Raw genomic sequence first — 27965 nt, 5'->3', positions numbered from 1 at the left:
AGATAAGCCATAATCAAAAGGATTTTAACCAAGAATATGTAAAGCTACGATACCAACTGATGTTTTTAAAAATTTCCAGTAGTCAGAAACACAGAACAAAATATACAAACTGAGGAATGTTCACGGGCCAAAGAATCTAGCTCTTGTTGGGGCACCACTTTTATTTTTAATGCAGAGTACACACACCCCTGCCCATTTGGTAGTTTTAGAGCGAAGAAAAAGATCCCATAATCCCAGATAAGAGGCTGAACATAACTACTTTACAAGACTAGTTTACCAAATAACGTTTATTTCATTCAAGTTCTTAAAAATACTTTTCTGTTGTTGCATAAAACATCCTAATGTAAAAAATATCCAACGGCTTAGAAAAGGAAAAGGAAGGCAGGGAAAGCAAAGCATGAAGAACAGTCCCCAAAACATTAGGACTCTATTTACAAAGCCTTGTTGCACAGAAAGAAAGAAGGGGCTACAGTCAGTGGGTAGTGTGTAGCCCCTGACAACCAGGACTGACCCATCACACTCGTTCTTCTCGCTATGGCAATGGTGGGAGATGAAGGCCTGGGAACCCCAAGGGGATAAGTGAAGGTGCTAGCCCAAGAGGGCTAGATCTGTAACCACCTGGAGAGATCAGCTGTAGGGTATGTGGAATGTCACAGAAATGGCCGACTCTTTGGCTCATTGGGTGCTGCGCCCAGGGGACTTGTTAGACAACTACAGATGTGCCTCACGTGCTCCTCAGTCACAGATCATCCAAGGGGTGGCCCAAGCAATACTGAACAGTCCTTTGAGGGCACAGGAGGTGTTAGTCATCGTCTTCATCCCCTTCGTCATCTGGCTCTCGTTTTCTTTTCTCACCTTTCCCAACTTCCTCTTCATCTGTACAACAGTATGGGAAGGAAATGTTTCAGAGTGACAGTCACCTCAGGGCAGAGACAACAGTTATATCATAAGGCTCGGGGGCTGGATGTGGTCTTTGGAAATTCTTTATCTGACCCTCTGGCTCCTACAGCTGCTCTCAGTTGCTGAGCTGGGTGGCCTGCATGATAATTGGGTTCTTCCATATCTTGAAAATATGGTCAACATTTGCATATTTTCTGTTATTTGGAGCTAATGAATTCCTAAGTGAGAAAAAATGCTTACTTCTGGTCATGAGCAGCTTAATGATATCACTTCTTTCTTAATGACATCACATCCAGCCCTCAGCAGGTCTCATGAATGCTATTTGGCCCACTGTATGAAATGGCACACCTGAGCTATATTATGCCATGCAGTGAACTCTAGGCTCCAAATGGGAATGATTCTGGACAGAAAGTGCCCAGGGTCATTTACTGTGTGATGAGAACAAAGTTAGATCCATAGGTTACAAGTGACAGAAACCTTAGAAATGAAGGATAGCACTGATCTGACAGTATGAAACCAGAAAAGACTGCTTTTTCCTATCACTGACATTCTTTCAAACTAAGGCTGGTACCAGTACAATTTGCCCCCAACATGCTCACAGGACCTATGTTCCATTGTTATAGGGATTGGAGAGCTACAGGAACTGGAGCTTACATCTCAAGAACCAAAGAGAGAGAAAAAGACCTGATTTACACCCTCTCAGTCTTTTCTGGCACTTCCAGTTTCAAACAGAACTGTTCTTTCACTAACCCAATGCCGAGGATATAGGATTGATCCCATGCAGATGTCAAGATGCCACTGTGTGCCCATGGAAAATTGTGGCTAATGGCTTTTCATTTTTATCACCAGTTTATACTAAACTACCACTCTAGCATTTTTGTATCGCCATGCCAAAGACTAAGACAAAGTCATTATTTGGATGGTGACACTACAAAAAAGACAGACAGCCTTTGTACTAGCTTCTCAGTAGCACACTGTGAGAACAGGGTTTTTGTAACCTGCAGTATCTCCTGCATACACATGCTTTGGATGGGGTCAACTTCTACTAGTCTAAAGCTTTTGCTGTCACCTTTGACTAGTCCTTCACATCCTCTCATTGGTATCTGATTCCCAACATCCCGAGGTGAGAAGCTGGTAGAAAACTTTAAACATACCTTCATCCTCCTCCTCATCTTCATCCTCCTCCTCTCCATCATGTCCAAACTCTTCCTCCTGCAAAAATGAGACAGGTTTGCTATGAAAAAGCACCCCCTTCCCTCAATTAGACTAGACAGCCTTCAAAATGTTTGCGATTGCCATTGGATGATGAAACTTTCTAAGCAGCATCAGAAGAGCAACACTGATACTATGGTGGCTCAACCCCTTTACTATCACCTCAGCTAATGCTTGCTACCAGCAGTGTACTCCACACAGAGAAAGAGCACTAGGAAAACAGAAGCTGGACAATACCGAGCTGCAAATGTCATTATTCAGCTGTCCTGACACAGGACAGCCTGTGTTCCACTTAAGCTGCCAGAATACAGCTCAGACAATATGCAGCAGTCAGGCCAGCTAAGTAACTCTTTTTGCTACCTCAAGGTTCCAAACACAAGAAACAGGCAGGAAACATTCATAACCAACCTCTCCACTGATTTCATCTTCCTCATCTTCTCCTTCTTCATCTTCCTCCTCATCAAACTCCTCCTCCTCACCATCTTCATCTTCCTCATCATCTTCTTCCTCACCTTCTAGAAGGAAAAGATTTAATTTTGTATAGCTTTCCTTGAAATCCAATTGTCCTTACATGAATACATAGGGAAATTGTTCTCTGTTACATCAATAAGAACTGTCCCATTACAGACTGCAGGAAGTCATTTTGGTTTCCTCAGACTCTTTGCAAACACACAAACCCACAATTTGGAAGAACTGTCAACTTTGAAAATTAGTCAATGTCAATATCCACATGACTAGAGGTGTTTGAAAACAATGTTATTTTACTCAGAAGTAATCCCATTTTGTTAGGCTGTAATTCTATCTTACTCACCAGAAAAAAAAAACCTCTAACCATGACTGATCTCAACCTGTTCAACACTGTATCATGTAGTTCTTACTAGGTTGCAAGCTCACCAATGATCCTGCACAATCTGATAAGCACTATAGGGCTTGCCAACTGTCTGAACTGAAACTATGATACACACATAATTATTACTATTACAGGCTTGCAAATAAATGAGAAGAGATTCCCTCTTCCACCAGAGTTGTACCTTAAGGCCATTGCAAGTAATGCAGCCCCTGAACCAGCAAGAGCAACAGCTATCTGAAGTTGTGTCTAAACAAAACCACATGCACTTGTCCCAGCAGCAAATATATGTAACTCAATGTATTAACATAAAATATACTGTACATTATTAGCCACTCAATGTTTCATACGCTTGCTACCAGACAAACATCCAGTTTCATCCACTCTTGGTAAGGTTATACACAAAGAAATATGCAACAGAAATTCTAAATAGAATCTGAGCATTCTGTGGTCTGAAAGGCTCTTGCAGCAGCTTGTGAACTTTCACAAAACTCCAGAAAATACCAGAACGAAGTACCACTTTAGCCCCCTGGTTGCAGAGATAAATTTATGTAATAGTAAAAGTCTAAGTTACATTTCTGAAGTGGAACAATTTGTTCATCCTTTAAGTTTAAGAACACACAAACAAGACACACCATCTATAATTCTTTAGTTTATGAGTTAAGGGTGATCCTTCTCAGCCGTCTGTTTTAGCACTTTGTTTCAGGTATGGTGGAGTGAACATTCAAGAAGGTTGTGAATGGAGACTGAGACATTTTAGCTGAATACTCTAATATAATTTTGCTGCTAAATTTGAGTAATGTCAGATGCCATTATTAGGCAGTTAGTGAGATCCAGGCCATAGCCAGGAAGTAGCCATTTCCAACCCACCATTAACACAGATAGCCTTGGCCTCACCTTCCTCATCTTCCTCATCAACACCATCGACTTCAGCGTCTGAGTCAGAAGCTTCTTTGTCTTCCTGATCGTATCCGTCCAGGTAGGTGAGTTGTGGAAGAAGCTTAAAGACGCTCTCTCGGTAGTCATTTAGGTTTGTCACCTCACAGTTGAACAGGTCAAGGCTCTTCAAAGAGTCCAACTTTTTCTAAATTAGAAATAAGCTCAAGTTATTACTTGACAAAATAGAATCACTGTACAGTTAAGGCATTAGCTGATGACCTGAGAACAATCTTTACTTCACAGTTCTGCCATGAGCTGCATCATGAGGGTAAGACTAGCCTTCCAAGTTATTCTAACGATGACTGTGGTAATGTAGGCAAAACATTTTCAATATTCTGAAACCTTCTATAAACACTACCAGTAATTATTATTAAACATCACTATTGCACAGCAATTATATGACATTTTTGCATAAGAAATTTTTGCATATCCCCTGGGGGCTGGGGGATAAGAATAGGCCCTCAGTTTGGCTGTACTTGTCGTAAGAGGCGACTGAACAGCCACCAGGTAGATGGGACTCGTTAGCCTGGGAAGGCGGCTCATCTGAGAGAAGGAAAACTCTGATCCCAAACCTCCACTGCCTTGTGGCTACATCCAGTTAAGGAAAAGGCTTCAGGAGTCAACCTCAAGGCAAAATCAGGAACCGGAGTCCCTGAGGCAGTTTGCGACTGAACACAGTCACGTTCTGGCAACTCCTGCGACGCTGCTGAAACCAACCATATTGGCTTCTGCCTTTCCATTGGACCATTTCAGTGACATGGAGAGGGGGGATCTGCTGCATGTGTAACAGTCTATCCTCCATATCTACTTTACCCAGGCTTCGCGCACTGGAGAAGACACTCTATTCCAGAACCACTATTCAGAGCGCAATACCATAGTCTTCCGAGACTGAAGGATGCCAACTCTGCATAAGATCACAATTTTAAGAGGAGTCTCAAGACAGATTAACAGTACCTCAGTCTTATGCAGTGGTGGCCAATCTGCAGCATGCCACATGCCAATTTGTATGTAAAGAATCTTGAACATACCACTCCACCACTAGCATAACAAGGGCAGAGCGTTTGGCCCTAGCTGTCAAATGCACCACTGAGTGGCCAAGAGACCTGATCCCCCACCAGAGCTCAAGGTGGATGCTAGGTCTACTCATCACTTTGAGTGGCTGCTCAAACCAAAGAGTAGACCTGGCCTCCACCGGGGATCTTAAGGCAGAGGCCAGGCCTACCTGTGGCTTCAAAAGGCCCATCCTGGATGTCTAATATCCTAGGTACACCACTTGCTGATCATAACTAAAATTGGATTGAGGCCAATATGTTTAGGATCAGAATACCAACTACTGAATCTAACAAGAGATGTTGCTTCTTCCTAGTGTACTATTTTGTACTTACATTTATTTAACATTGATAGAAACTCAAGCACAAGCACCTGCTGTTGTTACCAAAAAAAAAAGTGTCTTTTTTGAGAACACAGATCTTCCATGGTATAAAAGTCTTTGCCTTCACAGCCCCGCAGAGGCATTAGAAATGTCACAGATAATCTATCAATAGCATACCAATGGCTCCAAGGTACTGATATCCTTTAGCTTATTTCCGCTGAGGTTTAAATGCGTGAGGTTAGGAAGCTTCTCTGCTAATACATCAAGACCTCCAGAAATTCTGTTGTCACTGAGTTCAAGCTGCAACAATGAAAATAAGTTATGTTACCTTGCATGTCGCAGAGTAAGTTATATTAGGATAAGGTTCTTGCCATAATAGCTTCAGTCTCACAGAATGACACACATGTTTACAACACTACAAATGTATACCAGTTTTCTATTAATTTGCCAAAATGCTAAAGAATTGCAGGAGCCACAGTTTGGCAGGTTATCAAAAATTATTTGATAAGATCCCTAGTCTCCCTTATAGAGACAATAGCTCTCAAGGTTCTTTGAAAGGATTAAAACAGTTGTTCAAGTCTGTTGAACAGTAATTTCCTTGGTCTAAGAACAACTCTTTTGATCAGACTCAGACATAATTGATATGTCTGACAGCTCTGCATAACCAAAATGCAGGTCACTTGCTCAGCTGTGTCCTTACAGCAGCCTCACACCCAGAGTCAAACATGGACACAGAACTGCTAATGGTATTGTAGCATCATCACCATCAATTTGTGTTGTTTTGCTCTGAATCATGGGCTGATGAAAGACTGAAAGCCAGAAATAAACCAGGCTATCAGATGTGACCCAGTAAAAGGTACTATTTTTCTCTAATAAATAAATGCTTTGGTTGCTATACTGTTGTATGGTGTAACATTGGACAATCAGGAAAAACAGGCCATGATCTGGCACTTTCAAATCTCATAAACTTCAGGGGGGTTAGCCACGTACGTAATCCTCCCCGTTGAAAATGAATAGGATTTAGGTGTGCTTAACTCTGGCTGACTCATACCCATGGAGAATACATTGTGGACCTGAATCTGAACAAGATTTTCACTTTTATTTAGGTAGATGACAAAATTATTACTGGATACATGTAAAGCTGCAACTGAAACCTGCCTTACACCACAAAACTATACCTACATACATAGGCCCTGTTAAATTTAATGGGGCCTACTCCCAGATAAGCATGTGTAGGATTGCAGCTTTAATGAACAACTTTTTGTATATTTGCAAAACTAGAAAATTTCATGAAGTACATGGACATGCTTTTGCCAACAACAACAAAAAAGAAAACCTGTAAAATTCCTGCCATTGACCAAATGAGGGACAGCAAATTAAACACACATACACTTTACTTTTTGATGCAAGTGTTAGGTCAATAGCCAATTGCACCAATTTTTCACTCCTCTTTTTAATCCTGGATGTGGTAGCAGTTTCATAAAGTCAATAATTGTTTTCTACACAATGCATTATATAGCAAAATCCCACTCTATGAAATGATTATGTTAAAGTCCCAGTTCTCAACAGTCCACTGTGCATACATCTAGGTTAGTATACCCATTTTCCTTGCATGAAGCTCCAACAGAAAAATGCTAGCTTGCCAAGAGCCTGACATTCCTGAACTGAAACCCTGGTCTAGACAAAGATTCTCTTCTCTCGTTTTGGCAATTTTCTAAAACAATAAGAGAGGCTCCTAAGGCAGCTAAATTACAGGACCATAATATTAATTGTCCAATGCACCTCTTTGCAAATATTCCCAATTGCAGTATAAGCAAATAGCTATTACTTCTGTGTGTACTCCAAACAAATAAAATCCAGATACAATGCCAAGGAATCTCAATATCTCCTTGCAAATTAAGTACACCTGCACATAGTAATATCTTGACTATTTTTTCTAGATTACAAGATGTAAATTGCTAGAGAATTTGGAACTGGTAAAGTGTATGTAGGAGTGTATGTTGAACAGCAGCCATGGGAATGAAATAATCTTGGGCACCAAAAGCTAATTATCACTATTCTTAGCTTTCAGCAAAAGCTACTCACATGTTTCTATGACTTTTCTCCATCATAATTATGTCTTAATCTTAGCCTTACAAATTTCTTTACAGCAAATATGTTTGTATACAACTGAAGAGGATTCTCTCCTAGTACAGCTCAGAGATTGGGAGGGTGGGAGACAAAAAGAATTAAGACAATGGCAAGCACGAAGAAAGCCACTCTTAACACTGTATCTGTGGGGAATAACACAATTTACAAAACCACTCTCCCACTCTCTTACAGAAGACAATCTCCTGTCCTTCTGCTGCTATTGTAAAAAGAAGCATTGATGCTAAAAGGTACTTTCGCTGCTAAGGTACTCTCTAATTCTATAATAGGTGCCAGATCACATCTCCATCAACAGCTACATATTTTGCCTCATCTCTTCCTCTTGTTCTCTATCATTTCACCCCACAAGACAACAAACATTCTGCCTTCTGGTAGCTCTTAATTCATTATCCCAATATTACTCTACTATGGGCCCATTTTGCTCTCTCTATGGTCCCTCAATTTTTCCTTGAGAGACCACCTTCTCTCTCTTAATCCATGATTAATTTGAGAGGGAGAAAAACAGAAAACATGCCTAAAACTTTATTAAAATAGCTAAAAGATTAAAAGGCCAATCCTACACTGGCCAGGCAGACGCTGGCAAGGTAACAAACGTGCTGTAAAGCGTGTTGCGGCAGTCAGCACCATTGGTAGAGAGGCTTCCACCAGCAGGCAACTACTGGCATTATGCCTGCTGACCAGGATAAGTACACTGCGGGGGGCAGGGAGAGGGATGAATTAAGGCGGGGAGGCGGTGTTTTGGGTGGGGGGGGTGCATGGTTCAGGTCCGGGAGGAGGGTGGGGAAGGCGAAGAAGGTCTCTGCCACAGCCTAAACCCCATCCTGAGCCTAAAAGCTCTACATGGAGCTAATCATTTCTGTACCAGCTTTTGAGCTGGTCCAGATCTGAGTAGCCCCACTGGGAAGGCTGGGGCTCAACACAAGGTAAGTGAACTAATGTTCCCTTACCTCCTGCGGGATACAGCAGCGGCCGTTTCAGCACCACTATACCTCAGTATGGGCAGCCCCACTGGGATTCGGCTGTAAGATTAAATAAACTTGAGAATGTTTATTTTACTCTTACTCTAACTTCTGTGGCAGCTCTTCCCACCAACATGGATTTACCTTTTTTAATTTGGGGAGTTTAGGGAGATTCAAGACAGACGTCAACCCCACATTTATTAAACTGAGGAACTCCAAGTTGACGAACTCTCCCGACAGCCCCTCAATTTTGCCTTCATTTGATCTGCAATTGTCAAGAACAAGTTCCTGGACCTGTAAGAACACAACAAATACACAATTCATTTTAAAACAGTAGCAAATGACAGCTGTACATGCAGAGAACTATACCTGGTAAAAATATAACACAAGTGCATGCAGATAAACCTGTTGTTATGCAGTTATTTGATTTATAGACCTCTCAAACATAAGAGCTTTGGGCAGGTCACAATACAGAAATTTTTAAAAGCCCAATAACATTGATTAAGTGAACTCTCTCCACATCAAAGCCAACTGAATAAAAATGTCTCACACTGTGTCCCAAAGCACAAGACATTGCAAAGAGATGGCAAACTTACAAAGGCTTTACGTATGCAATTTGTTCCAGAATTTAGTTAAGCTCTTTAGCCTTGTCTAAATAACTTATCTGCAAATTGTTTTTTAGGGATCAAATGCTTTATTTTTGCACATATGTTATCTCTAAATCTATACCAAATGATGTTGATTCCCTAGCAGTCTACTCTGCAGAAGTTGATCACAGAATCATTGCAGGCAGTGCAGTTTGGACCACTAGATGGGCAATATCATCATACCGTTCTCCTAAGAGGAACTTTCAAACTTTAAAAGAATCAATACAAATAATCACTCACAAGAATCCACATGATTCTTCATTCATATGATGAATCCACATGAATTATCACATGATGAAAGTTCATCTAAATTTACTGTGATAGAGGTCATGCCTCCCTCAGTGGATAAAAGAACTCAGTGGATAATAAATCAGTGGAAAAACAGCTTTAAAGACCACTTTACTGTTTCTTGCTCCTCTATTGTTGCCCCATAATGCACTGGTATTGACACTATACAGTGTTCAGCCACTAGATGGGGTCAATAATGGAATCTAATGGAATGAAATTATAATTATTTAACAACACGAAAGTAGGAAATTGGATTTTGGTGCTCTTTTTCCTTGTTACAAGGCATTTAAAGGTGGACCATGGTATCAGTGGTAAGTCAAATCAGTGGATACCGAGGTCCCACCTGTATTTTAATTTTTGTTTTAGAGCTTTAACTGTTCAAGTGGTTGTAAGAGGCTTTGGGAGTCTTATACTGCAATCTATTAGTTTCTACTCAGAAGCTCCACCAAGTTCAATGGAACTTACACTCAGATAAGGGCTTACAGGGTTGCAGTCTTAGTTCGTTGCAGTCTTAGTTCATCTCATATTACTATTGTAAGAAAGGATATTGGAAAGGTCTACAGACTTCCAATGCAAATGATGCAAGAATTGTTTTAAAAGTTGGTTGTTCATTTTAAAAATATGCTCCCCGCACCCCAAAACACCTCCTGGAGCTTTTAAAGGCACTTCTAGTTTTTTGTCAAACTGGAAGTGCCTCTCAGAAACTTCCAAGAGGTCTTCTGAGGAGTGAGCAGGTCACACAGGGCCTCCCCATGCCTCAGAAGGTCTCCAGGATGTGACTGGAAGACACTTCCAATCACATCTGCGAGGATAAGTGAGGCCTTCTAGTGCAGGTCAGCACCAGCGCCAAGTCAAATACATGGATGCCAAACTCACAGATAAGGAGGGCCCACTGTACAAAAAAAATGAACTAAGAAGATAATTATTACCAAAATTTCAACCTGCTTTTCACAATACTGGAAGACATATTAATCAGAATGCGTCATTGGAAATACTGTTATTTTGAAAGGAACCCAACTTCTTGTCTTCTAATATTGTATGTTTAGCTACAAATATAAATGTGGCTAGAGAGATTAAGGCTAGACACGGTTTTCTAGGCATAAGACACACTGAACAGGTAGGATTTACTTTACTTCTAAATGCATGCATAGAATTGTGCTGCACAGGGCTAGAGCAGCCATTTTCAATCTTTTTCAGCTCACGGCACACTGACAAGGCACTAAAGTTGTCAAGGCACACGACAAGTTTTTAATTACATTATTATGTCACAATTTAATTAACATAACTAAGGGCACAATCCTAACCAGGTCAACTCAGAAGTAAGTCCTATTTTGTTCAGTGGGCTTACTCTCAGGAAAGTGTGGTTAAGATTGCAGCCTTAGATCATTACATGACAATGAAAGAAATTCCCAAGAAGCTTGGAGAGGGAGGTGTATGTGGTTTCTGGAAAGGTTTTGAAGCAGATCTGTTCAAACTGTTATCAATTGATATGCTCTGATATGCCAGGACATGTTGGCAAACAGACATGAGACTGAGCATACTGGAGCAGGTGTGTCCAACGTTTTTGGCAGGAGGGCCACATCGTCTTTCTGACACTGTGTCGGGGGCCAGGGAAAAAAAAGAATTTACATTTAAAATTTGAATAAATTTACATAAGTTTACAAAAATGAATATATTAAAGATGAACTTATATGAATGAATGAAGGTGTTGCAATAGCTCAAGGTCTATAAAAGGCCTTGCACAAAGCAAGGCTGGCCTTTCCTTTGCTGCCACTACTGCATCACAGATGTGAAACAACAAGCAGTGGAGGGAGCCCTCATCCACAGCTCATGTGAGACATCAAACAGTTGCCCTCACACTGAGAGCAGTTGTGTCGGGCCAGTGCGGGCTCCAACAAATCTCCAAAGGGCCAGAGGCTCATTGGAGAGCCTCACTGGAGGCTCATTGGAGAGCTTCTCAGGGAGAAGCCTCGAGGGCTGCAAGCGCCCTTCCTGCCAAAGCCCTGCCAGGGGAGGCAACACAGGGAGGATCACTTTGGGGCATTGCAGGCAAGGCAAAGGGTCTCTCTGAGATCCTTGCCAGCCAGCTGCTTCTGGCTCCTACCTGCTTCCACCATCCACCTCACTCCCTCCTCGCTCTCGCAGCTCGCCCTCACTCCCTCCATGTTCCAGCCAGCTGGGAGCTCTTCCAGGCTTCTCTAGCAGCCTGGCTCGCTTCCCAATCAGCGCACGGGGCAGGCAACAGCAACAGCATCCAAGCCCCTTTGCGGTTGCCCCTTTTTCTCCTGCTGCCGCACGAGGCTCCGAGCGGGAGCTTCCGCACGAGCAGTTGCTGCTGCTGCCTGACTCCTTGGCCCCATGGTACACCTGAGGCAGCCTCACAGCACACTAGTGTGCCACAGCACAGCAGTTGAAAACCGCTGGGCTAGAGACTAGTATGGAGCTTTTCAAAATGCCTTGCTTTAGCTATTTACTTCCTGAAAGTTCTTTAAGAATTTAACAAGTAGCTACTATAAATAAAACAAATGCTTATATTTAATATCTGTACATTTTAAAACATACTTTGCTTCCTTCTTGCCAAACACAGGCAATGTGATCAAAAGATGAAGAGGCACCACCAGGCTATGTGCCAGCTATTTTCAATCTAACCATTTCCAACAACAGACTTGCTACTTGTGAGAAGCACATAATTTCCAAACAAAAGGGTGTGCTGGGGAATTTATCTGCTGATCCCACTATGCAAAATGGTCCCACCCACAGGGAGTGAAATACATTTTTCAAGGCCTCTCTGGTTTCACTGCAGAATGCATGTATCCATATATCACACTGAACTAATTAGAACCATAAAAATACAATTATCTGAACATACATTTTTGCTTTGTGACCCTTGCTATTATCACAAACAGATCATACCATCCATTAAATATTTTTTCAGAATTGACTGTGCATTCATTGTCAAGTTTTATATTTTTGTAGCAGATAGGAAAGGGCAATTTGTCTTATGTTTCTCCTTGCCAAATAATTTTAATGAAGTCAAAAGATATCCACCTGTTTGCTTGACTGAGAAATAATCTCACAAACCTGGTGGCGGTTTCCAAATAATTTTCCAAAACTTTTTTTAACAGGAGCTAAATTCAGGACTGAGAAAAATAAGGACAGCCATATCAAGTGCATGTCACTTCATAATGAACTGCTATGTCAACAGATTGCACAGCAGATTCTTATGATGGGTTTCCTAATAGGGCATTTTTAAAAAAGTTCACTGGTAACATGGTAATGTGTCTTCTACAACAGAATTGAAAAAAACTGCACTAACAGAAAAGAAGTGGTTTGCCCTTTACAACTGACCTTCAGCAAACATGCACTACTTTGATCTTTGTACTCAATTTCTTCCAAAATGTGTCAGTTTTGCAGTAGCAGACATTTGTGAGGAATTTTAATCTTAACAAATGTGATTCTGTTTCGGCTATGTGCACCATGACCTTAAGCAAGTTTACTCAGAAGTAAATAGGATTGATTCCTAAGTGTGATTAGGACTGCCAGCTAAACAATTAAAATAGCAAGATCCACACAAAAGAATAGATACATGCATCTTTTCCTTCCTCATTTGAATAAAGTTCTAAATTCAGGAAATATTTATGCAGCTTGACAAAGGACTTTGTTTTTAGCACAATTCTTTTGGGGAGGGAATGGAGTAGAAGAATTCCACCACCATGCACAAGGCATCAGTCCTCTTCTTCCACCAAATCTAGACTGACACAAAAATCACAACTATCTGACTTTTACCAACCATCCAGTCACTTTTCTTTAGGGGCTATGGAAATAGGCTCATGTCATTGCTGTCCTTGAAACACACAACTGGTGCAGAACAGGTCAATTTATCCACCTTCTGACATGAAGAAATCAACAGCACATTACATTAGCAGTCCAGCATCAATGTTACTTAGTTATTCCCAGGTACCCCAAACGTTTAGATAACTGCAGATTTTCCTAGACCTATGCATTGTCATTCACATTCTTCTCTCAAAGTATATGAAATGATAAACTCACAAAGTTGTGGCTGACTGTTTTTCACCTTTGTTAATGTGTTAAGGAACATCATCCAAATGCCGTACTTAGTTAACAGTATAACAACATATTACTTTACAGGAACCAAACGAAAGCATTACATGTTACACATAATGAAAAGGCCAAAACAACAGAGAACGAAAACACTCCCAGGAATCACTCCCAGCAGCAACAGCACTGCAGAACCAGGAAGTACACTATTGGTTTACTTAGATATTTATACACCACCTTTCAACAAAAAAAAGTTCAAAATGATTTACATAGTAAAGAAATAATGTCCCAAAAGGGCTCACAATTTTTAAAAAGACAAAAGGGAAATATCAGCAAACCACTACTGGAAAAATGTTGGAAATGACCCATCACTTTGTTGTTTACCTCTTAAATACCTATTTCCCCATATATGATACAAGAAAAATTATGCAAAACTATGTAACAAAGTACAATATTACGGCAAATAATCACCACCTTCTGACTACTGATAGAAATGAATTAATAACATTGTTGATATAGTCCTTAACTGGCAAGCTGCCTTAAAAGGAATAATTTCATATTGGAAACAGCCACACAGTCTTATTAGGGAGTATAGAGAGTAGAGCAGCATCACAATAGTGCTGATTTGCCTCAGAAGTCCATACATGAATGAGGAACAGGAGCTAAACAGAGTAACTCCATAATCTCCTGCAGCTTCACAATAGGGTCAGCCAAGCAACATATGAAAAAACTGTTTGCAGCCTAAGAAGAAAATGCCTTCAAAAAGGTTCTGATGCCTGCCCAGAGCAGATATATGTTGAAGGGTACAGTCCTAACCCCTTATGTCAGTGCTTTCCAACACTGGCATAGCAGTGCCAATGGGATATGTGCTGCACCCTGCAGTTGGGTGTCACTCATGGAGGCCTCCTTAAACTAAGAGAATGTTTGTTCCCTTACCTCAGAGCTACATTGCCCTTATGTCAGTACTGGAAAGGATTGTACCCAAAGTTACAGAGTTAACGAACGGCCTAATTTTTGCAGATTCTGCTCAAAAGTCCTCAAATTTTAACAAGAAAGAGATTTAATGGTTCAGATTGCTTATTCTTTTCGAAAGTTGTGAAGAGTGCACATTAAAAAGATACTTTAGCTAATATGTGTCCCTGTTCTGTGAGGCACACCCATCACCAAAGAGGAAGATGCACAGCTACTTCATGTTATATTTTAGGTGCACATATATAAAACATGCGCCTAAAGATATAGAATGTAACATGTAAATATGTAAATTTGACAAGAATGCGTATTTGTGTCCATTTGTAGCACGTTAGCACACTCAATGGGGGCTGCCACTTTTTTTTCCTGGCTTTGCTTCTGTGCATCTAACAGCCCAATACTACAGAAAGTTTCACCTGTGATACAAAAAAGTGATGTGGAAAAAATATGATGAGTAAAAAGTTCCAAAATGAGAACAGGTGCTGGGGAATTTATCTGCTGACTCTACTGTGCTAAGTCCATAGTGGTTTTTCAAGATTTTATTGCCTCAAAAATGTTTTCCATTGAACAGCAGCTTAGAAAACAAAAAGTAAATACAAATAATGCAATCAGACTTAATTTCAGTTGTGCTGGACCCAAAAGGACAAACTTTTTTTCCCCCAAGATGCCAGCGATAGTTCTCATGGAGCCTAGGCTGACCATGGTTTCCTTTAAAGAGCATAAAACCTAGTAGAAAACTCATGTTTGACAAGTCTCCTAGATCAGTGTTTCTTAACCAGTAGTACAGGTGCCACCAGTGGTACTTGAGGTGGTGTCTGGTAGTACTTGCAGAACTCCTGCCGTCCAGCAGCGAGACCAGGAACGTGATACAACAAACAGCAGTAGGAGGCTCCGCTTGGCGGGCAGAGCTCCAAAGCACGCTTTTCCATCCACCCTGAGCCTCCTACTGGTGTTGATTGTGTGGCATCTGGCCTCCCAAACCAGAAGTAACTGGTGATGATGTCACTGCCAGTTACTTCCAGTGACATATTGAACAGGTGAACCATGTGAAGTGGTACAGTGGAGGACACAAACGTTGATCATTACTGTGGAAGAACCACAAACATATTAAGAGACTAAGAGCCCAATCCTATCCAATTTTCCAGTACCAGTGCAGCTGTGCCAATGGGGTGTACACTGCATCTTGTGGTGGGGAGGCAGTCACAGAGGCCTCCTCAAGGTAAGGGAACATGTGTTCTTTTACCTCAGGGCTGCATTGCTGCTGCACCAGTGCTGGAAAGTTGGATAGGATTGGGCCCTCAGGCTAAACTCCTATCCACACTTTCCTGAGAGGCACCTGAGGGGCACCTTCCTTATGAGGAAAGGCTAAGGCGATTGGGCCTCTTCAGCCTAGAAAAGAAGTGCCTGAGGGGGGACATGATTGAGACATAAAAAATTATGCAGGGGATGGACAGAGTGGATAGAGAGATGCTCTTTACACTCTCTCATAACACCAGAACCAGGGGACATCCACTAAAATTGAGTGTTGGGAGGGTTAGGACAGACAAAAGAAAATATTTCTTTACTCAGCGTGTGGTTGGTCTGTGGAACTCCTTGCCACAGGATGTGGTGATGGCATCTGGCCTGGATGCCTTTAAAAGGGGATTGGACAAATTTCTGGAAGAAAAATCCATTATGGGTTACAAGCCATGATGTGTATGTGCAACCTCCTGATTTTAGAAATGGGCTATGTCAGAATACCAGATACAAGGAAGGGCACCAGGATGAGGTCTCTTGTTATCTGGTGTGCTCCCTGGGGCATTTGGTGGGCCGCTGTGAGATACAGGAAGCTGGACTAGAGGGGCCTATGGCCTGATCCAGTGGGGCTGTTCTTATGTTCTGAGAGAAAGTCCCACTGCCTACAATGGAACTTACTTCTGAGTAGACATGTATAGAATTGCATTGTAAAAAAGTAGGTCATAATCCTGCCAAAGTTAAACACATTGAGGGCCCAATCCTATCCAATTTTTCAGTGTCAGTGCTGCTGTGCCAATGGGACATGCACTGCATCTTGTGGTGGGGCAGCAGTCACAGAGGTCTATTTAAAGTATGGGATCATTTGTTCCCTTACCATGGGGCTGCATTGTGGCTGTACTGAGGTTGGAAAGTTGGATAGGATTGGGCCCTTAAACTACTACATGTTGATTACAACAGGAGAGACTGAAGTATATGCTTAACATGTTCACCAGGCACCACTGTGGTGATCTTTTAAACTGCCAGGAGCAGCCCATATTTTTATCTCCTGCTTTTCAATATCTATTTTTACTCTTTGTGTTGCTTTCTGGTGTGTGGCAACCCAACCCTATGCATGTCTACTCAGAATTAAGTCCCATTACAGTCAATGGGGCTTACTCCCAGGTAAGTGTGGACAGGATTGTGGCCTAAATTAGTTTAGCTTTGACTTTTTCACTTTTTGTTTTATGTGAACTTGTTTGGAAGCAGCTTTCGAGTCGCAGGGCTGAAATCTCACCAAACAAACCCCCTGCCAACTGAAATCAGTGGAACTTTAAAGTGCTTAGTCAGTTGAGGCGAACGGGGGGAGGGAGGGAAGTTTTTTTGGCGGGAACACGGAACGTTCTGAAATGGTGGGGAGGGAGCGCGCGCGCCGCTTCCGCGCGCTCGCTCGTTGCAGCTGTTACCCGTTTAAAAAGAGGGAGCGATGGAGAGCGCGCGCGCGGGCGGGCGCCGAACGAACGCCGTCGCAAGGAGTGGGAAGCGCGCCCCCGCGCCTCCTCCCCACCAGCTGTTGCCCGTTTAAGAGGGGGGAGAAGAGTGCGCCACGACGCGCGCCACTGGCTGAGGAGAGGACGAAGGCGGCGGCTGCCTCGCGCGGGCGCGTGCACCAACTGCCTCTCCGCAGGCAAGCCCGCGCTCTCACAGTTAGCGACGCAGCAGCGGGAACAACATGGCGGCCGCGGAGTCAGTCAGTCAGTCGCTGGCTTCTCCCACACGCGCTCTCCCCCGGCCGCCTCTTCGGGCTGAGCCCCGCTCCCTCGCCTCGCCCCGCCCCAAGCCGGCGCCTCCACAGCGGGGAAGGTGAGGGCGGCGGCGCTCGGCTCCCCGCTCTCCCGCCCATGCTTACATCTGGCGGGGTTCGGTTCCGCAGCTCCAGGTGGATCCGCTTCTTCATCTCCATGGCGGCGGCGGCGCGAGATGGAGGGACGAGCAGGACGGGCGCGGACTCAGGCCCCGAGCGCGCGGCGCCGAGTTAGCTCGCTGGGCAGCGGCCGAGGGCGGTAGTGGCGGCGGGCGGAGCGAGCGAGCGCCGGGCGCCTCCTTCCCGCCGTCGCGACTACAGTCCAGCCAGCCGCGGAGGCCTTTGCCTGAGCAGAGCCGAGCCGAGCGAAGGACTGACTGACGAGCTGGCCGCCAGGGGGCGCGGCAAAGGCGCCAAAGAAGAGACTCCCCGGAACTTCCTCGTCATCGCCTCGCCCTCCCTCCTCTGACGAGCAGCCAGCCAGGCGGCCACCCCTCGAGAGGGCCGAGGCGCAGCGACGTCCCCACAAGAGGCTTCTCATTGTTCCCAGAGTCATCAGCCGCACTCTCCACATAATAAAGCGGCCCTTATCTGCCTTCCCGGGACGCCGCCTCTTCGACGGGACATAATGGGGAGGCTTGCCCTGCGAGGGCACATTGGCAGGCGCTGAGGCCTAGTAGGCCAGCTACAGCCACGATCAATCTATAGGGCTTGGTAGGTGCAAACCAGCCCCCCCCTAAACTTAGAAATACAATAATAAGGGGGGCTTGTTAAGCACCTGGCAGGCTGCAGTGACAGCTTACAGACCAATCCTATCCAAACTTTACTGGGAGTAAGCCCCACTGACTCTAATGGGACTTATTTCTGAGTAGACATGCATAGGATTGGGCTGTGAGTGGACATAAAAGCCTAGCTAGATGAGACCCAAGGTCTAGTATACCCAGTGTTCTCTTTCCAGCCAGATGCATTCTGACAGAGCAACAGGTATTCAGGGTCATGCTTTTAACATCTTGCTTAATAAGTTCACAATTCCAAACCACTTTCTTTGGTCCAACCTGAATCTTCTGCCACTAAGGGACAAGTCCTATTCAGTTTTCCAGCACTGGTACAGCTGTGCCAACAGGGCATGCGCTGCATCCTTCAGTAGGGGCAGTCATGGAGGCATCCCCAAGGTAAGGGAATGTTTGTTCCCTTTCCTTGGGCTGTATTGCGGCTGCACTGGCATTGGGAAGTTTGAGCAATGGGGTGTGCACTGCATCCTTTGGTGGAGGGCAGTCGTAGAAGCTTCCTCAAAGTAAGGGGACATTTGTTCCCTTTACTCCAGCTGCACTGGTGATGGAAAGTTGGATAAGATTGGGCCCTAAGGCTGCAATCCTATCCACCGTTACCGGGGAGCAAACCCCATTGACTATAATGGAAATTCTGAGTAGACACACATAGGCTTGGGCTCTTAATTTCCTGAGATGACCATGAGAAAAGATATCCTGTACTGTATAAGAACAAAGAAAGAAAACTGCTCTCCCATTTTCTGTTCACCAGTGTTTCTCAAAGTGTGCTTCTAGGAATCTTGGGGCTCTCTGACCCCTTCAAGGGCTGCACAAGCACACCATATACACAGCAGTTGACATCAGCTTGGCACTGTACCACTGTGCTCATGCACAGGCACTCTGCACTGCATTGGGGCTTCCCAAGACCATGCAAGTGCTAGCAGGGATTCCTGTGACTCCCATTTAGGAATGTAAAGGTCTCTGGAGACCAAACAGTTTGAGAACCACTGCTATACCACACATTTTTATAAACCTCTATAATGTTCTCTTTACCCAGGGTGACCAGATGTCATAATTGTAAGAGAGGACAAGGCATACCAACCATAGGAATCCAAGAAAAAATGTAGGACATGACAAAATAAAAGCTTAAAACACTCATATTTATTCATGTGGTTAATTTAAACACTATATTACTTATTAAATTTAAACTATATTACATACAATTTATTAATTACAAAAAGGCTATATGCTGCTTGCAGCGCCTGCTCACAGAAAAGGAGGACCTTTAAATTATTTTCCAGGACACAAGGCTAAAAAGAGGACATGTCTGATCACCCAGGGTACAATCCTATCCACACTTTCCTGGGAGTAAGCCCCATTGACTCTAATGGGACTTACTGCAGAGTGGATATGCATAGGGTTGGGCTCCTAGTCTCTGCTGTCTAGGAGCTGCCTGGTGTGCGGGCGGCAGATTGTCAACCTCCAACCGATGCTGTCCCAGTGTGGGCTCGTGCTGGACCAGCTCCAGCGCTGGGCTGGTGCTAATGCTCACAAACATGCCTTATGGCATGTTTGCAACAGTGCATGCCAAAGGTGAGCCGGCATGCACTCCATAGCATTGGGCCCTAAAATGTTTCAGGTTCTGATCCTATACACATTTACCTGAGAGGAAGTTCCATTGAACACAGCGGGGAGTTACTTTTAAGTAAATATGTACAAGATTGCTAGGTCATTTAGGCTTTGAAGGATGACATTTTCAACCAGCTTATTATTTTTGTTTTGTCTTTTTATCCAGTATCTTTTTTGGGGTGGAATAACCAGTACAATACACAATGGGACTTGGTTTGGCCCTTTATATTTCTGTATTTACAGTACAGTATATTTTTACTATGTACTCCTTTAAAGTGATGTAATAGTGCCAGACTTTTGGAAATGAATTCCATATTTCCTTCCATGACCAGAAATTACACTTTTTTTTAAACAGGCTGCAAAATAGGCTTAAACCAACAGGTGATGTTTTCCCCAACATGGAGATAAAGTGATGGAAACAACATAATCTGCTGACTTGTGTCTGCAGCTGTTAAACACACACAGCCCCTGTTCGTTATTTTTTTTAAAAACAGGCAATCCTATCTCAAATGTCTTTCTAACCACGTGTAAGTCTGCCCATTTTTTTCTGGCAGGACAGCTGTATGATTAGGAACAAATCAGTGGCTGAAATTTTTCCTATAACTGTATTTTGATGAAGTAAAAGTTTCACCCTCAGAATGTTTGTTTGTTAATGGCTCAGGGCCCAAACCTATCTCATTTTCCAATACCACTGCAACTGTGCCCATGGGGCATGCGCTGCATCCTGTGGGGGTAAGACAGTCAAAGAGGCCACTCAAGGTATGGGAACATTTGTTCCCTTACTTTGGGGCTGTATTGCAGCTGCACTGGTGCTGGAAAGTTGGATTTCCAACTTTCCTATTGGATTGGATTTCCTATCCAATTTTGCACTGCTGGTGCAGCTGTGCCAATGGGGCATGCAGTGCATCATGTGGTGGGGCATCGGTCACAGAGCCTTCCTTAAGATATGGGAACATTTGTTCTCTTACCTTGGGGCTGCATTGTGGCTGCACTGGTGCTGGAAAATTGGATAGGATTGGGCGCTCAGCCCTGTCAGATAGAAGTTGACAGTACTAAGACTGTAATTATATCTGTACTTCCCCTATTTCTAAGTAAACATGAATAGTAAATGGGCATTGTTTTTTCCTGTCTATCCCACTGCCCCAATTATACTTTATCTGCTGACCTCCATTCTGTCCAACAATTTAATACTGTAGTTCCTTCTCACTTTTACCACTTGTATGTCACAGGCCTACTTACCCATCCTTTTTGTGTGGCTGGTTGCCTATAAAGCAAGAGCCTCTAATTCACCAGAGACCTGGTGATTGCTAATTGCTTGGGAGAAGCAAAACACATGGCTGACAGAGAGTGGCCAATGGGAAGGAGGGTGAGTGAACGAGTAAGTGAGAGAGAGAGAGAGAGAAAGAGAAAGAAATCCTGGGGTTATAAAAGGAAGTAAGCAGCAAGGGTAGCTTTGAGTAGAGGCATATTTGGATGGTGTGGTAAGAAAAGAGTGGTAGGTATTTATGTGGTAGTGTCAGAGAAGTAATTTGAGCTGAATTGCCTTAGAATTGGTGTGGCAATAGAAAAAAAAATTCCTGTTTAGACCCCAGGTACTAGTCTAATTGTATAGTATTAGAAGGAGAACAAGTCTGGAGACCGTGGAAGAGACTGTACTATGAGAAAAGATTAATAAAAAGTTTTAATGTTTCTAGGGCAGTGGTTCCCAACCTGTAGTTGTAGGCAACCTACTGGTGGGTTGCCAAAAGGTCAAGGAAAGACTAGATAAGGAACTGCCTCGAGTCCTGAGGTTATTCAAAAATCAGATACTGTAGCTGCTACCTGCTCTGCAAGAGGCTGAACTCCTACAGCTTGCAAGCATGTGTAAGAATAGGGAGAAAAATGTTAGAGGATCTTCCTTGTTATTACTTACAAATACATAAATAAAACCTCTTTCTAGATCTCCTTTTTTAAATGTCTGATAAACTTAGGTGGGTCTTGATAAAGTATTTTAAAAGTGGGTCCTGGTATTAAAAAGTTTGGGAACCATTGGTCTAGGGCTTTCTGTGGCTATAATTTGTCTTAACAGGTGTGTGAAAGGCAGAAATTCAAGTGCTGAAACTTTTCCCAATATGGAGATGTAATGATAGCTAGTAAGGTTCCACCTGTTAAATCTGTTAGAATTCAGTGCCTTTAGCACCTGCAGGACAAGCAAACATTATGTTCCTCCCTGCCCCGCCCCACCCCACCCATAGGGTTTTCAACCTTGCATTTTCTTAATGGGATGAGACTTTGTGCAGTAAATAGCTGCATGACACAGCTAGAAATTGACAGGTAAACTAAATCCCATTCATGCAAGCTTGGAAACTTTCACCTGTTGTGCCTGTAATGCTGCTCTTAAAACCATAGAACATCTAAACCTTAAAACAAAATGGCAGATCTATGTTGAAAACAGTGATAGTTAATGGGGACTCTAGGCCTACCTTGTTATGGACCTTAATATGGACCTGATATGCAGAAACTGAGCAACTTTTCCCAGAACAGAGGTGCAGTTATTGAGAGACCTGTATTCAATTTGTGCATTAAGTTGAGGCTACTGGCACAAGAGTTGGGCTAGAAACATTTTAAGGGGTGGTTAAGATGATACAGCCAATTGGCCCTGCTCACAGTATACATGTCCTGCCCCCCATCTGTCACCATACATCTGCTTAATCATAGTCAGTGGTTTGGATAACTGCCTCCCTATATGATCATGTAGCCATGGGATGTGTGTGTAATCCTGTCATCTATGAGTAGGGCTAGTTGGAAGTAGTTCTAGGGAGTGCTATATATGTAGGAGGTGAGCTAGAGAAACCTGGGTGTTCTAGTAGCTGAATATAAAAGTAGGCATGTGGCAATGTTGGTTCCAATATTTTTTATAGGGGGGGAAATTAGAACTGGAAGAAATTATGAGGTGGGTGCTGGAAATAGAGGGTCCCCCTACCATAGGCAGTACTAGTATATGTGTTTGCATTAGCTGAAATAAATACCTCTACTCCTTTGGTTGAAACTCTTATTTTCATAGCTGATCCATGGCAAATTCCTCAAGGACACCCGCCAAGACTCCTCGCCACCGTTCCTCCCTGATCTCAGAGGAGGAGATATTAATCCAAACTTCCCATGTCCGCTGTTCAGATGGTTCCTCAAGGAGCTCCTCAATGCGCAAGCATCACTCTGCCTCATCACTCCGCCCTGAGGGGCAAACTCGTGTTGCCCAACTCACCATTCCCCGGAGACGTTGCTCAGAATCCCTTCCTGAGCTGGACGCAGTAGTGTTATGTCTGGTACAAGCTATGGCTCGGGCGGGTGTCCCACTTTCTGAGGCAGAGTTCTTTGAAAGCCTTATTCTGCATCAGTCAGGTGCCAGACAATCACTGCCATCCACTGTCCAGCTCCATCAGAAATTTCTTCCTGCCTTGGCACGGCATCATGAGTCACTTCTTCGGCATGTTCTTCGGCATCGTGATGCTTTTGTCTTCCTCCATGAGGCCACAACTGATGATGGACGTGCTGCCCTTGGCATCTCCGTTCTGCCTCTTGACAGGACTGGACAGCCTCCACTGCTTCTGGGGGTGGAGTTTCTGGAGCAGTTGAGTCATGCTTTAGTGGCCCGTGCTGTTGCACGTGTGCTTAGTGAAGGACATGTCTTGTTCCACCGGGTGCTTGCTGTGGTAACAGTTGGAGGTGCTCATATGATGCAGTCATTTGATGTCAATGGGATTTTGGGTGCAGTGTTGCCTGCTGCCCTCCATATTCCTTGCCTGTTACATCAGCTGGAGCTAGTGATGGAGCTTTGGCCAGACAGGCTAGAAAAGCTAGTCACAATGCTACGCCTTCTGGAGGACACATTTGGGCGGCATGCTGCTCTCCGCCATCGTTATGAGCTTTTTCTTCAAAAGCGTGAGCTGAAGCTGTCCTTGTCTGTGCTTAATTCACAAACTGGCCCAGAGGCTTGGCTGGAAAAAGCTGTAGGTGCCAAAGAACATCTCCTTCTTTTGGCAGAGTTCCTACCAACCGATGGCGAAGGAGGAGCTACAGTGTCAAAGCTGCAGACTTTCCTGGCAGAGGGTAATGCAGACCTTATGGCAGAAGCAACCTTTGTAGTGGAACACGCAGCAGGTCTGTTGAATATGGCACAGTTTCTCCGCCGATCCAGTGAGCTGTTAGCACATCGCATCTATGGAGAACTGGATTCCCTGCGTATTGCTTTTTCCTACCACTTGGATACAAGACTGGGGCCTGACACAGAAAGGTGCCTATCTCAGTGTCAACCTCAACTTGCAGAACAGTTTCATAACATCCTCAGTCTTGGCTTGACCCAACTAGAGCACTTGTTTAATTCCCATCCTGCTGTGCCCACGCTAAAAGCAGTGCGAGCCCTTGATCCCAAGCAGCTGGGTGCTGTGGGCTGGAGTCGATTGGAACACGAAGAGGGGCTCCCTGGGCTGTCAGAGGTTCCAGAGATAGAATGGTTCCGGTACCAGCGTTTGGCTGAAGCAGCCCCTGTCGATGTTTCCCTGCCTCAGTGGTGGGAGGCACAAACTGAGCAGCTTCCCATTTTAAGCCCTCTGGCCCGTCGGTACCTCTGGCTGCCAGTATGTCTTCCCAAGTCCCCTTTCCCTCCAGGAGATGTGCTTAATCTAACCAGTGCTAAGGAGGGGTTCACAGAGGGCAGTGCCCGCCTCTTGTATATGCTAAGGCACAACCGCAATCTCTGTTAGTTGAACATGTGCACCTCTAATGAATGGTTGACATGACAGTCACTTAAAGTTTATTTTGAATTGTGTAAAATATTTAGCGTTGGGAACCTGGTTAGTGAAGTTTCAACTCTGGGATCTCAACTTCGTGTATGTATGTGTTTTCTTTTGGTTTTATAACACTGATAATAATCGTGTTAATAATCCATATTGTTTATAATCTCTAATCTGAGGTGTTGATAACTACCTTTATATTTATAGCCTTCTTGCCAAGTTGCATTCTGGAAATAACAATTTCCTTTACCACTTACTTGAAGCATTTTATTCATTTTTAATCCTCCCCTTTTCCTGACTTTCTTTGTGGTGGTGATTGTAATAAACTAATAAAAATCTTTGATTTGCATCAAATATTTTTTGTGCCTTGACATTGATGAGATGCTGAGAATAGATGGTTGGTTGTGATGCAGCACAGGGAATCTGGAGCATGGTTAGCAAATTATGTGTCCAGGAGTCTTTGTCCATTGGGGATCTAATTTAGATGTCCCAGGAGTGTTGCTCTATAATGGATAATATTTGGGAAATATACAGAATGGACTCCTATAAGTATCTCTGTGTTAGACTGAATAGCAGGTACCTGCACTCTCTGATTCTTGACTTTTTCCCCAGTTTAAGCTATTTCTACCCAATGTTGCATATATACAACAGGCACCAAATGTGTACACCTGTGTACTTGGCAAAAATGGGTTAATGCTAGAATACTTCTATTTGTGGGGGTATGGGAAGGAGCATGTCTAACAAAACCAATGTTTTTGAAGACAAGGCCCTCATGTTTTTAGTAGTCAAGCTGGAGGAAGAGTTCTTGACAAGTGTGGCTCATAAAAGGGTTAAAAGAGAGAAATAAGCAGCTGAAATTCTATTCGGAACAACTGTTAAAGGTACAGGATCTCTCTTTTCTTTGTCTTGATTTTAAGAATGCTGATATTTGGTATAACTCTCAAAACATGTCTTTGCCCATGTTCCTCCTTTGATCCTTGTCTCCCTTCTAAAGAAGTCTTGAGAACTGTGCTGTGAAAGATCAAGTTGTTCAGGTAAATTGGCCACTGTGAGACCAATATCTAGACCAAAGGCAATATCTAGCACTCTGAATTATCAACTGTTTCCATTGTCCTTAGTAGAGGTCATGGTAACTGCCAAACAGGATTTGCTACACCCTGCTTTATGGAGATGGAGTGTAGCTGCCCTACCTCACAGCCATCATAACATGACCTCACAGTTGCTGACCAATGTAGTAAAACCCTCATGGAACAATCTTTGGTTGGTTAAAAGTGCTGTGGTGAATAATTGTTCTATAAAGGATATAAGGATAAGCCTCAGTCCATAGTCTGTGACTTGGGGTTTTCACAGGTCTTTCCCTTGGGCTGGTCAGAGCTTTGACTTTGTGTACTTTCTAGTGGCAGGTGTCACCTAAGATTATGGTCAGGGTTTGCTGCAGCTGCTTTTAGGTTTTAAAAACCAGGGAGGGGAAGGAGAATTCAAGGACTTGTGTAAAGTTTTGTCTAGCTTGGTTCAGCATAGTTGCATCACAGCACAATTTGCGTTGTTGCTATGGGACAATACTCCTGTTTGTCCAGCAGGTGATGCTCATGTTATAGAGTGCCATTTGCTTCTGTTTACTGTAGTAGAGTGACTCGAGCAGGGGTTCTTAACCTTCTCACAATTAGAGACCCCCCAGTCTGCCCAATATGTCCCCATGTCACTTCACCAGATTATTGAAATCATTATAATCACCAGTCCTATTCATTACAAGTATGACTTGAAAAGATATCATTAGTTTGGTTTTACTTTACATATGTTTATATCAGACTTTGGCCATGGCAACAAGCTACTGTAGGGGTGTTAGAGTAAAGAAATGTACCTAATACATGTATACCATGTTAGATCTGAAGCACCTGGATCCCAAGCCCCCTGTGGGACTGTGTGGTCCAACACGGGACTCTCCAATTCTGCGACAGCTCCAGAGCTACTGTAGACTTGAAATATTGTGGGGCTGCTTCCCTTACCTGGGGGAAGGGAACAAAAGTCCGCTTCCCCTGAGGAGTCTCTGGTGGCTGCCTGGCTGCACACTGGATACTGCGGCAGCCCTGAGTGCTTAGCAGCTCAGGATTGGGCTACCCATTTACAGTACTGCGGGCCCAATCTTTTCCAACTTTCCAGCACTGATGCAGCTATGCCAGTGGGGTGCTCAGTGCATCTTACCCCCTTACATGATGGTGTTTTTCAAAAATACCAAGATTTCACAATTTTGGTTAGCAGTGGTGTCTCACACACACATACCCCCAAGTGCATCATCATGCAGTCCTCTGCCCCTGACTTTTCTGGTTAGATAAAAACAGTTTGTATACATCAGAGCCATGATACTTCATGGCCAACTCTTGACCCTATGGGTTTATATTTTAGTAACCAGATTCTGTCTCCCTTCTGTAAATTTATTTAGGGTGCAACCAAGCAAGCCATAATCATTTTATTTATCTCTGCATTCAGAGGGTTGAGCATATGCAAATCTAGCTTCTAGTGAAATCACAGGTGCTTAAAGTGCTTAACTTTTGCTAGAAAGTGCTTGTAGGAATTTATATCTCACAGTTCATTTACAATTATGAGCAACTTATTTCAAAGCATTGCTATTTGTGTTCTAAAGAGTTCATTAATGGTCTTCCCTTTATAAAGTCGGCAACAGTACAGAGAACTCAAGAAAGTACTTAGGATGGAATAAGTGGATTGTTCCTCTTCTCTGGCTCACACAGAAGGCCTAAAAAGAAGGCTGTGGCTGGCCATAGCAGCCATTGGTTTGAATGTGTCCCATCTCAACCTTCTTTCCATACTATTGCCATAACCCAGTCCTTTGGTTGCTCTTTGGCAAATCTACTTGCAGTGTGGTGAGAGTGGGCAGCAGGCAGCACAGAGAGAGGGCTGGAATGGGCTTCCCAGCTGACTTACTGTTCCACCTGCCAGAAGCAATTTAACAGCTGTTACAGCCAGGCAGAGGCTTCTGACAATACTGTACAGAGACCCTTAGCAGGCCTCCTGTGGGTATGGAAAATACAGTATTACTGTATTTAAATTAGGTAGAATATATTGTTGCTGTGATGTTTTCTGACACTTTATGACACACAGCAAGGTGTGGAGAGCTATGTGCTTCTGTTCAAAGGGCTGGAAGGGGGAAGAGTTATCTGGTTTGACAGGTCACCTCTGAATACTTCGCTGAGTCACAGTTGTAATGTAAACTTATCTACTCTGAGCAGACTGTAAGGAGGACTCAACAACTCTTTCAGTGCTTTTATGGGTTGCAGGCAAGTCTTCATGTGAAAGTGCATAGTGACCAGTACTCTTGGCAGTGTTAGCTCTGAATTCTTTCCTACCTGTGTGGGGCCTGAGTGAGTTGCTCCATTTCAGTAACTCTGCCTTATACTGTTTCTCAGTGCTTCAGCTGAAGTTTAGAGT

General features: G+C 43.5%; 2 protein-coding genes across 3 annotated transcripts; one reads left to right on the top strand and one right to left on the bottom strand.

Moving 5' to 3' along the window:
- Positions 1 to 269: 269 nt before the first annotated feature.
- Positions 270 to 17754, bottom strand: ANP32B (acidic nuclear phosphoprotein 32 family member B). 2 transcript variants are annotated; one of them, XM_066614809.1, is made up of 7 exons: positions 17462 to 17754; positions 8522 to 8671; positions 5448 to 5570; positions 3857 to 4043; positions 2521 to 2624; positions 2055 to 2112; positions 270 to 876 (listed from the first exon to the last, which is right to left on the bottom strand). In XM_066614809.1, the coding sequence occupies exons 1-7, from the start codon at positions 17513 to 17515 to the stop codon at positions 803 to 805; spliced, it is 750 nt and encodes a 249-aa protein (XP_066470906.1). In that variant the 5' UTR covers positions 17516 to 17754; the 3' UTR covers positions 270 to 802. The 2 variants fall into 2 exon arrangements, with proteins under 2 accessions (XP_066470906.1, XP_066470905.1); XM_066614808.1 differs by having other exon boundaries at positions 2521 to 2627; positions 17462 to 17751.
- On the top strand, positions 17188 to 24826 carry LOC136640016 (uncharacterized). The gene is made up of 2 exons (XM_066614807.1): positions 17188 to 18070; positions 22796 to 24826. The coding sequence occupies exon 2, from the start codon at positions 22803 to 22805 to the stop codon at positions 24489 to 24491; it is 1689 nt and encodes a 562-aa protein (XP_066470904.1). The 5' UTR covers positions 17188 to 18070; positions 22796 to 22802; the 3' UTR covers positions 24492 to 24826.
- The last annotated feature ends 3139 nt before the right edge of the window (positions 24827 to 27965 follow it).

The sequence above is a fragment of the Tiliqua scincoides genome, chromosome 2 (assembly GCF_035046505.1).
Source record: "Tiliqua scincoides isolate rTilSci1 chromosome 2, rTilSci1.hap2, whole genome shotgun sequence".
Classification (NCBI taxonomy): Eukaryota; Metazoa; Chordata; class Lepidosauria; order Squamata; family Scincidae; genus Tiliqua; species Tiliqua scincoides.
This window is presented reverse-complemented; position numbering and strand designations above follow the sequence as displayed.

What these genes read in the sequence shown, in the direction of transcription:
- ANP32B (XM_066614808.1), bottom strand. Translation starts at nt 17,515, where the DNA reads ATGGAGATGAAGAAGCGGATCCACCTGGAGCTGCGGAACCGAACCCCG. An exon ending in GGAACCGAACCCCGCCAGAT is followed by an intron (nt 8,672 to 17,461) that starts GTAAGCATGGGC and finishes GTGTTCTTACAG; the next exon opens with GTCCAGGAACTTGTTCTTGA. An exon ending in AAGATGAAATCAGTGGAGAG is followed by an intron (nt 2,113 to 2,520) that starts GTTGGTTATGAA and finishes TCATTTTTGCAG; the next exon opens with GAGGAAGAGTTTGGACATGA.
- LOC136640016 (XM_066614807.1), top strand. Translation starts at nt 22,803, where the DNA reads ATGGCAAATTCCTCAAGGACACCCGCCAAGACTCCTCGCCACCGTTCC.